Consider the following 12642-nt stretch of genomic DNA (forward strand, 5'->3'; position numbering starts at 1 on the left):
GGGAATGTTGGCTCTGCCAGTACCCACTCCCCAGGAGTCACAGGTGGGGGCCCGCTCCCCGTGTACCCAGGAGGGACCCGAACTGCTGGAGGCCTCAGAGAGTCTGCCCTGTGCCCGGGCTGAGGGTGGCCCTGCCTGCTCTGCAGTAACTACCCCACCCCAGGGGGGAAGGGAGCAGCGTGGCCTTGTGAGATGAAGAAACCCTGCCAAAGTGACAGAGCAGCCCCAGCCAGTCTGGCTCAGTGGATAGAGTCCTCAGGTTCGATTCTGATCAAGGGCATTCTTCCCCGGCCTGGGCCCTGGTCGGGGCGTGTGCAGGAGGCAACCAATCAATGTGTTTCTCTCACATCGATATTTCTCTGTCTTTCCCTCTCTCTTCCACTCTCTCTCTCTCTCAAAAAAAAAATAAAATCAGTGGAGAAATATCCTCAGGGCCCCTTTGCATCGAAGGACAGGACTGCAAAGGGGTGGATGCCAAGGGTCAGGGTAGCTTGAAGGGCAAATCAGGGCAAGGCAGTCTCCTGCACAAATCCCTTGAGAGCCTTGGGACTGTGGGGAGGACAAACTCCGCACCTGCTGTGGCCTGTGGGTCCCCGTGGGGTCGTTCTCTACTCCTGTTTGCATCTTTTTCACCAGCTACTCTCACCCTCGAATGCTCTTCCCCTTAATCCCCACATGGCTCCCTCCTTCTCAACTCAGTTATCTCCTCAGGAAAGCCCATTCCTCACCATCCCACCCAGAGGAGGTCCACGGAGACCTGCCTCAACTCTCTATCTTTACCCATTTTCTTTTCTTCAGAGCACCTACCCTGGCCCAGAATTATCTCATTTACTAGCTCATTTACTATCCTTTTCTCTAAAGGTGTCTTAGCTGTCTCCTGACAGGAATGTCAAGTCCCCGAGGGCAGGAGTCCCTCCCTGTTTGTCATTGCTGTGTCTCCAGATGCCACCACATTCAGGCACCCGGACTTGGTACTATTTATTTATGAAGTGTGCCCGGCCAACATGGCTCAGTGGTTGAGTGTTAACCTATGAACCAGGTGGTCATGGTTCGATTCCCGGTCAGGGCACATGCCCGGGTTGTGGCTCAATCCCCAGTGGGGGGCATGCAGAAGGCAGCCGATCAGTGATTCTCTCTCATCGATGTTTCTATATATCTCTCTCTCTCCCTTCCTCTCTGAAATCAATAAAAATATCTTTAAAAAAAAAGAAGAAGAAGGGGAGAAGGCAGGTGGCAAGCCCGGGGGCAAATAGGACTCTCTCCCCGTCCCCCCCGTCCCCATCATCTTCTAATGCAGATGCTGGAGTCAGGGTCCCCCATGAGGGTCCTTCTGCGTGAGCCGGGCACCCTCAGTCCTGGGCAGGTGCGGACCCCTTACAGCCCAACAGAGGGGGAGATCCCGAATTATACAAATACCGAGAAGGGGGAAGTCGTTTTTCTCTGGAAGCCACAGCAATTTATGACTATTCCAAGTGCGGTGCGCGGGCAGGCCCGGGTTATAGTTGTGCCGGTTGTAATGGTCGTCGTACGAGCTGATCAGGTAGCGGTGCGAGGGCTCCTGGTGGTGGGTGATCAGGTGTTTGTACGGGAGCCCCTGGAAGGACAGACACGACGGGCATGTGACTGAGGGAGCAAGGCCTCACCTGGCCGTGGACGGAGGCAGAGTCGCCGGCCTTGGAGGTCCGTGGAGCTGCCGGCCAGGGGGCCTCCACGGGCGCCGGCAAGCGTGGGCTCTCGGAGCCACCGAATAGGAAACACACTCGTCTGTCCTGACCCAAGACAGCTCACCTTCCAGCACCGGTCTCAGCTCGGCTGCCGTGGGTTCCCATAGGAGTGGTCCCCAGCCTCTGCCAAGTCCCTGAGTTCCGAGGATGCCCCCGACTGGGAAGAGCCGGCGCCACCTCACTGCCTGCCCCTGGGATCTGAAGTCAGACACTGTCTCATCCACCGAGTGCCTGTTTCCAAAGAAGATGCGGACCGCGGGCCTGACGCATGCACCTTGTATTTCATCGGTTCCTATGGGGAGAGTCAGAGACGCCCCAGACCTGCTTCTCCTGCCCGGGGTTTATGGCGACCTCGGCTGGACACCTGGGGAGGGGTTTCTCTGCTGGGGAGCGATTGAGGGGAGAAGAAAGCGATTGATGGGGAGAAGAAAGCCGTATTCTCCTCGCCCTGGGACGTTTGCCTGAATCAGTGCTTTTCTTAAGGAAGTCCTCTTGGCCTGGACGGGGGTGCTGGGGGCTGGGCTGATTTACGGGGGAGGATAATGCTGATTACCATGCCGTCCTCTTGTCTGGAGCAGACAGGGAGGCCTGTGTCTGCCCTGGTCTGGAAATGCTGGCTGCACCCGATATTTCAAGTGGTGGTTCCATAAATAAGTCAGATCACAATGCCAGAGGGAGGCAGGGGGCTGGGCACAGGCGGGGAGCAGGGGTTCCCAAGGTCTCCCTCGCCAGGCACCCAGAGTGTTCCCAACGCCAGGGAAGGCCAGTTAAAGAGGTTCCCATCAGCCGAGGGGAGGAAAGGAGAGAGCCCCCGACGGCGTCCCTCCCGTCTCCTCCCCGCTCCCCCGCCCCCCGAATTTCCGTGCTGTTCCTCTTGGTTTGGGGCTCGGCCCTGCTGTCTTGATTATGTTCCCAGGACTTTTGTCTTCATCAGGTAGGGTAGGTAAGGTGACAGAGAGACAACTGCCTTTGAAAGAAGAGCTTACAGGCCCCAAAAGGAGGGGGCACCATGCCATACAGGGCCACCAAGCAAAGCAGCAAGATCGGTCAGAGGCAGGAGAGGGAGTATGGACAGAGAGTGGGCCAGGCAGGGTAGGCAAGTTTCAGAAGTTGAGGATTGCATAGGTTTTTTGTTTGTTGGTTTAGGATTGCAGAGTTTGAATCATTTCAGACGGCTCTGGGCTCCGGGAGTGCCTCTGGTTGGGGGCACCTGTCCTTGGAGTAATTTAAGGTGGGGGATACTGTTTTGGAGAGCGAGTTTAGATAAAGAAGGCTGGGGGGGCTCTGGAGTGTCGGTTTGCTTCTGAAAGGCATGATGAGAGCCAGCTGTTCACTGTCTCAAGGAATTAGCCAGCCCTGGGAGGGCAGCTCTCTGGGATCAGCAAGGCCCTAGGGTAGCAAAGCATCCTCAAATAGAAAAAATGAAAAACGGGATCCATACCCCTGCCTGGGAGGGAAGCACAAGAAGGGGGTCCTCCCCGTAACCTCATAACCTTGTCTGCCCATCGGCAACTTGTAGCGCCGTGAGCATTTGCCTAAGACGGGGGAGAGGTGGGAAGGGCGATGGGAAGAGTCCTGGGGGAGGAGGTGGGGCCGAACGAAGCAGAAGGATGAGCGGATGTGTGGAAGCAGCCACGCGAACAGGCCATTAAAAAAACAGAGTCCGTGGGAACGCGCGTCCGAACACCTGGGCTCTGTTTAGTGCGTGTGTTGGGGGCGGGGGGCTTGTCTTAATTTTAAGGACTGCGTGTCTGGGTGGTTGGCCCTTCGTCAGGGTTTGCAATGGTCCAAGGCCTTTAAGAAAGGGCGGCGCGGGCCTCGTGTGCACGGGTGGCTGGGGACTGGGAGCCCCGGGGGTGGGCTCTGGTTTTTGCCTCCTTGTATTGAGATGCAGTTGTGAGTCCTCGGTGCACACTAACGGTAAAGCGGGCAGCCCGGAGCAGCAGCGTGGTCTGAGGGTGTCAGCATGGTCCAGGGCTTGCCAGACCGGTCTAGGGGTACCAGCCCGATCTAGGGATGCCAGCCCAGTCCAGGGGTACCAGCCCGATCCAGGGGTACCAGCCCGATCCAGGGTGCCAGCCAGGTCCAGGGTGCCAGCCCGGTCCAGGGGTTGTCAGCACAGAGCGGAGACTGTGGTGCCGTTCATGCTGACACGGATCCCCAAAGGCAGAAGACAACTCGAGCCAGTGATGAAGGGCACTCCCAGGACACTCCTGCTTCACTCTCAGAGCAGCCACCTACGTGGTCCCTTGCCAACAGACAAGACACTCGCCGCCCCTGGCACCTTTTATGGGAAAATGAGGGTGCCGAGCTCAACAATATCTCTTCCAGCTTCAAAATGCACCCCATCTGACAACTGCCCACTCCTCGTTCTGTGCCTCCTGCCCTGCCCCGCATTCAGGCAGGTGTGGGGTCAGGGAGGGGTGATGGGAAGGGGGTGACCTGAGGGCACAGTTCTCTGCTCCCCACTCCGCAGGCCTGGAACACGACATACCACAGACACCCGGTGACTGAGGGGGCGCTGAATGGTCATTGACTTTTTTGGTCACTTACTTTTTACCCAAAAGAGCAGGAAACTGGAGCTGAGGTGACACAAAGCACTGTCATCTACACATCACCTCCACTTGGTTTTGGAGTACCTTATGTGATTCTTCCCTATAGTCACCTCACTATCATCACCTGAGCTCAGTATTAACCATGCCTGTCTGTTTCCTCCATCCTTTGCCCGTGTCCTGTTGGATAAGTGGGAAGGAATGGGGAAATGGCCCAGGGAAGTGCTGGGATCCAAGGTGGGGATGCTACCAGCTCCAGGTCAGAGGGATCTCTGCTCCTCAGGACATAAAGGTGAGTGCCGTCGGCAGCCGCGGGGCTGGGGAGGGCCCTGATGAGCCTACTCCTGTGTTCCCAAGAGGGAACCGGGCTGGCGGGGTCTTCTGAGCCTTGGGGAGGGGCCCAGCCTGAACATGGGACCCCCACTCCCTCTTACTTCGATTCTCCTCTTTCCATACCACCTAGAGATCTGGTCCGGTCTGTGGCCGAGGAGAGGGACGTACCCTTTCCTGTAGGTGCTCTGGGGGGTCTTGTCAGTGTCTCTGACGAACTGGAAAAGATCAAATATTCAAGATAACTTCTGCTGCGACTCCTCACCTCCTGGGCCAAGGGACGCTGGGCAGAGAAAGGGTACATTGGGACTCCAGGGCATCCTGCATAACCCAGGCTTTTGTCCCCATCCTTCCAGGATTGGGAAAGGAGTGTGCACCCCACCGCTCAGGACCCCCAGGAGAAGCTGGTATTGGTGTCACCCAACACTTCTCATGGTCGGCATCTGTTCCCTCTCTCATCTCCTCTCTCCCTGATGCTCTCTCTGCTTGCCTCCTCCCTTTCTTTTTCTTCTTTGTTCTCAGTCTTTCCAACTCACTCTTTTCTCCCTTGCTATATTATGTTCTTTAAAAAAAAATTTTTTATTGATTTCAGAGAGGAAGGAAGAGGGAGAGAGGGACAGAAACATCAACAATGAGAGGGACTTATCGATGGGTTGCCTCCTGCACGCCCCACACTGGGGACCGAGCCCACAACCCGGGCATGTGCCCTGACCTGGAATCGAACCGTGACCTCCTGGTTCATGGGTTGACGCTCAACCACTGAGCCACGCTGGCCAGGCTATTATTTTTTCTAGTTTATATTTTAAAAATTCATTGTGGTAAAATATACATAATGAAATTTACCATTTAACCATTTTTAAGTGTACACTTCAGTGGCATTAAGGACATTCACATTATTGTGCGACTACCATCACCACCATCCATTTCCAGAACTTTTTCATCATCTCAAACTGAAACTGTCCCCATCCAACAACTCCCTTCCCCCGCTCCCCCTAGTTCCTGGCACCAACCATTCTTCTACTTTCCATCTCTATGGATTTGATTACTCAAGGTACCTACTGTAAGTACAGTCGTACAGTATTTGACCTCTGTGACTGGCTTCTTTCACTTAGCATAGTGGTTCACAGTCCTGATTGCCAAAAACGAAGATACTCAACTTTAAATAGGCCAATTCAGGCCAAGTACCATCTATTGTAATGGCCTTCAAAGTCCATGGAAACACATCAGCCCATTTGTTCTGTTTTGAAAGTAAAAATTGAAATGCAGCCTTAGCCGGTTTGGCTCCGTGGATAGAGTATGAGCTTAAGGACCAAACGGTTCCAGGTTCAATTCTGATCACGGGCACATGCCCGGGTTGCGGGCTCTGTCCCCAGTTAGGGGCGTGCAGCAGGCAGCCGATCAATGATACTTTCTCATCATTGGTGTTTCTCTCTCTCCCTCTCTCTTCCTCTCTGAAATCAATAAAATTATATTTAGTGCCTATGGTTTCTTCTAGGACTTAAAAAACAAAACAAAACTGAAATGCACAGGCAGGGCAAGGTTGTGGAACAGGTGCCAGAGAACAGCAGCTCGTCCCAGACATGACTGCAGGGATGTCCCGCCTGCCTTGGCAGGTACCACGTTCTGGTAAGGGCCAGGCCAGGGAGAGCAGACATTCTTCAAATCAAGGGGCAGAGAAATTAGGAACGGGAAACATCAGATGCCTAGAAACACCCCACTGAAAAGACTTCTGGGAAGCACAACTATATTGACACATCTGCTATGGTGCTTTCAAGATGGGTTGGGGGCGAGGGGACCTTGATAATGGCTTGAATGTAACTCCCCGATGTAACACACACAGACACGCTCAGGCCCTATTCTTAAAAGGCAACCATCTATGGCCCTTAATTTGACTATAGTAATGACTGCACTCCTACCTCTCCCTGCCAGACCTCCCCTCTGAGCCCTCTGTCCGCCCTCTCTCTTTCCTTACCTTCCTCCTCTCTTCCACCCAGTTTCCAGTGAGCACTCTGGTTGAATACTTGCTCTCGACCTTCCAGCTTGGAGTATATAATGACTGTGGACTTGCTGCAGTCGAAAACTGCATGGTAAGGATTCACCCCAGGTTTCTTTGACTTGACACCGTTTTAGGTGTCGGGAGCGGGGATATTATGAAGTTGCTGAGTTTGGGGTGCCTTTTTTTTTTCTTCTCTGACACCCTTCTGAGTGAGTTGTAGATGACAGCCTGCCAACCTCACAGAGTAAAAGGGCATTGAGAGTCTACTTTCAGTTTCTAGGTCACTTGATCTTGGATTCCGTATTGTTGACTGTCACCATGGTGATAGACTGAGTATAAATACTCTCCTGGCCCAGCCAGTGTGGCTCAGGGCTTGAGTATCGACCCATAAACCACAAGGTCGCTGGTTCGATTCCAGGTCAAGGCACAAGTCTGGGTGGTGGGCTTGATCCCCAGTAGGGGGTGTGCAAGAGGCAGCCGATCCTTGATTCTCTCTCATCATTGATGTTTCTATCTCTCTCTCCCTCTCTCTTCCTCTCTGATGTCAATACAAATCTAATTTTTTTTTAAATAAAAAGGAGAAATAAGATCTTAGTATGGATGGTAGACACACAATATACAGATGATGTAGCATAGAATTGTACACTTGAGATATATATAATCTTATTAACAAACTAGAGGCCCGGTGCACCAATTCGTGCACGGATGGGGTCCCCTGGCCTGGCTGGCGATCGGGGTCGATTGGGTCCAGCTGGGTAGGGGGCGGGGGATGGGGAGGACCGCAGGAGGTTGGCTGTGAGAGTGCACTGACCACCAAGGGGCAGCTCCTGCATTGAGCATCTGCCCTCTGGTGGTCAATGTGCATCATAGTGACTGGTCGACCGGTCATTCAGTCAACTGGTTGTAACGGTCGCTTAGGCATAGATAGATAGATAGATAGATAGATGTCACCCCAGTAAACTTAATTTTTTTAAAAATGGAAAAATGTCAATGGCTATTCCATTATATCATCATTGGAAATACAATACTACATAAATATTAATATTTATTTATAATCCCTTAAATTAAATTGGCACGTCCCTTGAGTAATAAATAATTATTAAGAGAGCGGTTTTGGCCCTGACCGGTTTGGCTCAGTGGCTAGAGTGTCAGCCTGCGAACTCAAGGGTTCCAGGTTCGATTCCAGTCAAGGGCATGTATCTTGGTTGTGGGCACAACCCCAGTGGGGAGTGTGCAGGAGGCAGCTGATCGATGTTTCTCTCTCATCGATGTGTCTAACTCTCTATCCCTCTCCCTTCCTCTCTGTAAAAAATCAATAAAATATTAAAAAATAAAAAAAAGAAAGTGGTTTTGACTTTGCAGTTTCCCTGAAGGAGGTTTGGGGATCTCCAGGAAATTTTCCATCACTTTATTTTAAATACTGCTTCTTCCTCCTTCCTCCTTTCTTTCTTTCTGGGACAGCAGTTACATCTTTGCTGTGGCTTCTCACTGAATCCTCGCGACTCCTGCCCACCTCTTCTGCATTCTCTATTCTTTGGTCTCTCTGCTTGATTCTGAATCAACCCTTCCGACCTATATTCCAGTTACCTATCCTCTCTCGTGTGTCTAAGGTGACTAAACACATCCTTGAATGTTTCATTTGATTTGTTGCATTTTTCAGTTCTAAAATGTCTGTGTGTTTTGTATACATGATATACACACACATATATAATGTTACTTTTCATAGTTTCAAATTTTTGTTTTTTTTAGCCTTCTGAATTTTCAGATTACCTATCACATTTTGCCTTCCAGATTTTCAAGTGTATGGAATTATAAATCCGCAGGTTAATAGATTATATTTACAAATATAGTCTATAGATGTTATCTCCTTGGACATAGTGAACACAGCTATTTTACAGTCTGTGGTTCTGTCCCCCCCCCCCCTTTCTTTTTTTTAATGGTTGTTTCTGTGAGTTTTGACTGCTAACACTTCTCAGATGCCCGGTATCTGACAAATTATTTGCAAAAATAATGGGAGGCCTAGGATGATATTATCTTTCTCCAGCGATGACTGGCTTTTGTGTTTTCGGTCATCCATGGACATTAGAAACAGGGCCCCTTTAAGCCAGTCTAGGGGCAGGCATGTCGGCCATGGCATGCTCACAACTCCATGTGCTCAGTGCTGATCTCGAGGAGCTACAGGGCGCCCTGAAGACTCACCGCGGGGTTTCACCCTCTGGGGGAGGGAGGCTCTCCAGAGCAGGTAGTGCCTACAATGAGACCTGGGGGGTGAATGAAGCATTGACTTCTTCTCTCTGGTCTCCTGTGGCCTGGAAACACTTCTTGGAGATGGCCAATCAGCTTGGGGTTGTTGCACAAGGAACCCAATGGTGGTGGGCGGTGCACTTGGAACTCAGACACACTTGGCTTCAACTTCCAGTTGCACCTCTCACCCAGGCCCTTGGCCAAGTCAACTGTGGTTTCCTAATCTATAAATTGGGAGTAAACACCTTATACGTACTTCGTCAGATTGTGAGAATTCAGTGACCGATCAAGCATTTGAAAAATGCCTGTCACATCTATGGGGTCAATAAATGTTCCATCCTCTCTTCCCCACATGCCTGAACCAAGTTTATTTTAATAACAAAATCCATTCCTTCCTCTATATTAAAGGGGTATATTTGGAACATTGGGGCAGCAATATCCCAAAAGGGGGTAATTCTAGATTCTTTTTGAATAGAGGGTTCCTGGACACGAAAGCAATTTGTTATTCTCACCAGATACTTAGGGCTCAAGATTTAATAAAACACCCCCCCCCTCCATGCACTTGATGAGATTATCCCCATTTCAAGGAAAGAAAACTGAGGGTCTGGAGATGAAGTAAACTGTGGGGCTCTAATTGGCTCTAGACCACAAGTCCTTCATCCCTCTGCCTCCTGGGGGAAGCCTTGTGACACAGCAGCAAACCCAGAATGTGTCTTTTCAACTTAAAATTCATCTGTCCTTCCAGGAAATTGTTTCATAGTGATGGAGATGGGCCCTTGAAGGGTTTTGCCTATGATGAAATATTGCTTTGAAACTGAACCCCAGGCGCTTCCTCATCATATTCAACCTTGTCCTATAATTTGCAAGACACCCAGCGGCAATGTTAGGATAGTGATGCGCTGGCCAGGGAACAGAGCAGGCCCTGGCCACCTTCGGGAAGGAGGAGCCACTTTGGGTAGATGGAGGTGAGGATGTTAGAGGCAACAACCCAGTAAGACTGCAGCCTGATCTGACTCCTTCACTGATTCTTGCAGAGTTTCATTTGAGCTAAGGAACTTCCCTTCTAAAATACAGACATGCCATGTCAACTCGGTCCCACCCTGTCATTTGTCAAGATAATCCATTTTCTTTTTGCTTTTGGGATTGGTGATCATGATCCAACTACTTCCCTCCCAGCTGAGATCTGCTGAATAAAAGGGAATGGGATAGACATTTTGGGAGAGTCCATCAACTTTCAAAATGTGCCCATAAACTAAATATATATATATATATAATGTGCCCAGCCACCAATCCTTCTTGGATCTATCACAGAGAATCACACGTGCCGAGGGGGTGCAGAAATGTTCACTACAGACTTGTTTGTCTGTAAAAAACTGGAAAGAGTCCAAAATGTGTCCTCCGGCGGGAATGTCTAGGAACTGTAATGTGGCCAGACCATGGAATATTACGCAGCAGCTAAAAAGAAAGAGGCAGCTAGATTTCTACTATTCACTAGGCTAGATTTCTAAGATCTATTGAGGGGGGAAACCCCAGTGGCACTACTTGTATAGAATTATTATTATTTTATGTACCAATGTAAGGCAGTCATCCCACAAAATAATACTCTATATATTTTCTTTGGGTACATATATACCTAAGTATATACAAGCATCGAAACAGGCTTTGAAATATTGGAAGATCCTAGTATCCCCTCCCCCCAACAGGAACAGATAAACAGTAATGAGTTGCAGGAGAGTCATCAGAAAGGACTTTGCCTTATTTCTAGTATTTGAAGGCTTTATTTAAAAACTAGAGGCCCTGTGCACAAAATTCGTGCACCGGCAGGGGCGGGGGTCCCTCAGCCTGGCCTGCACTCTCTCACAATCCAGAACCACTGGCTCCTAACTGCTTACCTGCCTGCCTGCCTGATGGCCCTAACTGCTCTCCCTTGCCAGCCTGATCCCCCTAACTGCCTATCTGCTCTCCTTTCCTCTCCACACCCTTCGGACCTCTAGTGCAGACATGCTGAGAGCTATCCACCGCAGCCCCGCCCCCATCCTGATTGGTCATTATATGATGGCACCTGGCCAATTAACATATTCCTCTATTATTAATATAGATATTTATGTATCACTTAGGTAACTTAAAATTAACTTTTTAAAAGATAGAATGGAAGTGGAAATATGATGCAAAGTCTGGCAGGTGTCATGTTGACCAAAAATATCTACTGCCCTCTGTCCTGTCAATGTCAGCCTTGGCCACATGACTTGCTCTGGCCAATGAAAGGTGAGCAGGAACCATGAGCCTTACTTCTAAGCAGAAGCTTTGGGATTCACCAGGTCCTTTTCCCTCTGCCATGAGACCAGAGATGTTTCAAATAGAGGCTGTTCCATCAACCTGGATCTCAGAACAGACAGACACACGTGATATAGAGCTGCCGTCAACCGGTGAGGGCTGAGTAATGAGTAACGTGAGAAAGAAATAGTCTTTGGCTGTCATAAGCCACTAAAGATGGTGGGGCCATTTGTCACCACAGCAGATCTGAACCTCTACTAGCCTATACTACTAGCTCAGGAACAAGAAGGGAGGCCAAGCAGTCATTCTGAAACAGAGAGTGCAGGGGGGATGGAGGTGGGGAGAGGAAGATGAGGTTTGGGATCAGAAAGGCAGAGAGGTTCTGGCGGGGGCGGGGTGAGGAGCACCTGAGGAGGACACTGGGGGAAAGAGACTAATTTTGCCAATTTTTCAACTTTTGCCCTCAGGCATTGTCTGAAATTGCCTGCTCCTGACCAAAGACAGCAATTTGGGCTGCAACTCATTGTCCTTTAGCAGATGGCATGTGCCCTGGGCTACCTGGCAGATCTTTCCAGGGAAGTCCTGGGAATTTACTGAGAAAACATTCCCAGGATGTCTGGGTTTAAATGTGTGTGGGTGGCCATCTCCCCTGAGCTGTGTTAGCTGGGCACTTACAGGTAACAATTCCAAAGTCCTTCACACTTAGAGAAAGCTACAGTCAGTTAACAAAAGAAACCAGATGGCAAAACACTGGACTCTATTGACCTGACTCAGCAGCAAACACCTACTTGGATGGGAAACTACTCAAGTAAGACTACGGTCATCATTCTGAATGATGGGAAAGAAAAGATCTAATGGGCCATGGAGGGTTAATGGGCCATGGGGCACGGCAGATATGGGTTATTGTTAGACAGATTGGGGTTGCAATGCACAGCACCTGGCCAATCACATGGCCTTGGACAAACTAGTTAATCAGCTGGCCTTGAATCTGACCGGAAAGAAACAGGAAATAAGTGTTGTTATTAATGTGTCTGGGCCTCAATTTCCTCATCTGCAAAATGGGCTTCAGAATACCCACTTTGTGGAATTCATTCAGATTATGACCTGCAGAATGAGGAGGCACCAGCCCCCCTATATAGGGTTGCAGGTAGCTCCCTCGGCATCCAACTATCCGCTTTGAGGAAGTGAAAATCGCAGGGTCATTTTGACTGAAGGTGCAGTTTCAATACTCACGCAAAGGAGGTGCCCTAACCGGTTTGACTCAGTGGATAGAGCATCGGCCTGTGGACTGAAAGGTCCCAGGTTCGATTCCAGTCAAGGGCATGTACCCTGGTTGCGGGCACATCTCCAGTAGGAAGTGTGTAGGAGGCAGCTGATCGATGTTTCTCTCTCATCGATGTTTCTAACTCTCTATCCCTCTCCCTCACTCTCTGTAAAAAAATCAATAAAATATATTACAAAAAAAAGAGAAATCTGTATTTTGACCAGTGGATGAATTTTAAAAGGGTATCATATAATCTTA

At 50.0% G+C, this 12642-nt stretch overlaps 1 protein-coding gene across 1 annotated transcript in view; it reads right to left on the reverse strand.

The window, feature by feature from the left end:
• LOC102760936 (chromosome unknown open reading frame, human C1orf158) overlaps window positions 1–6692 on the reverse strand; it is a 7256-nt gene extending 564 nt beyond the window's left edge. The window contains exons 1-3 of the mRNA XM_006766788.2: window positions 6579–6692; window positions 4711–4824; window positions 1417–1594 (exon numbers count right to left, since the gene is read on the reverse strand). Coding sequence (XP_006766851.1) covers window positions 1417–1594; window positions 4711–4824; window positions 6579–6692 — 406 coding nt within the window. The remainder of the gene's footprint in view (window positions 1–1416; window positions 1595–4710; window positions 4825–6578) is intronic.
• Between the last annotated feature and the right edge of the window lie 5950 nt (window positions 6693–12642).

This window comes from Myotis davidii, unplaced genomic scaffold (assembly GCF_000327345.1).
Source record: "Myotis davidii unplaced genomic scaffold, ASM32734v1 scaffold299, whole genome shotgun sequence".
In the NCBI taxonomy this organism is placed as follows: domain Eukaryota; kingdom Metazoa; phylum Chordata; class Mammalia; order Chiroptera; family Vespertilionidae; genus Myotis; species Myotis davidii.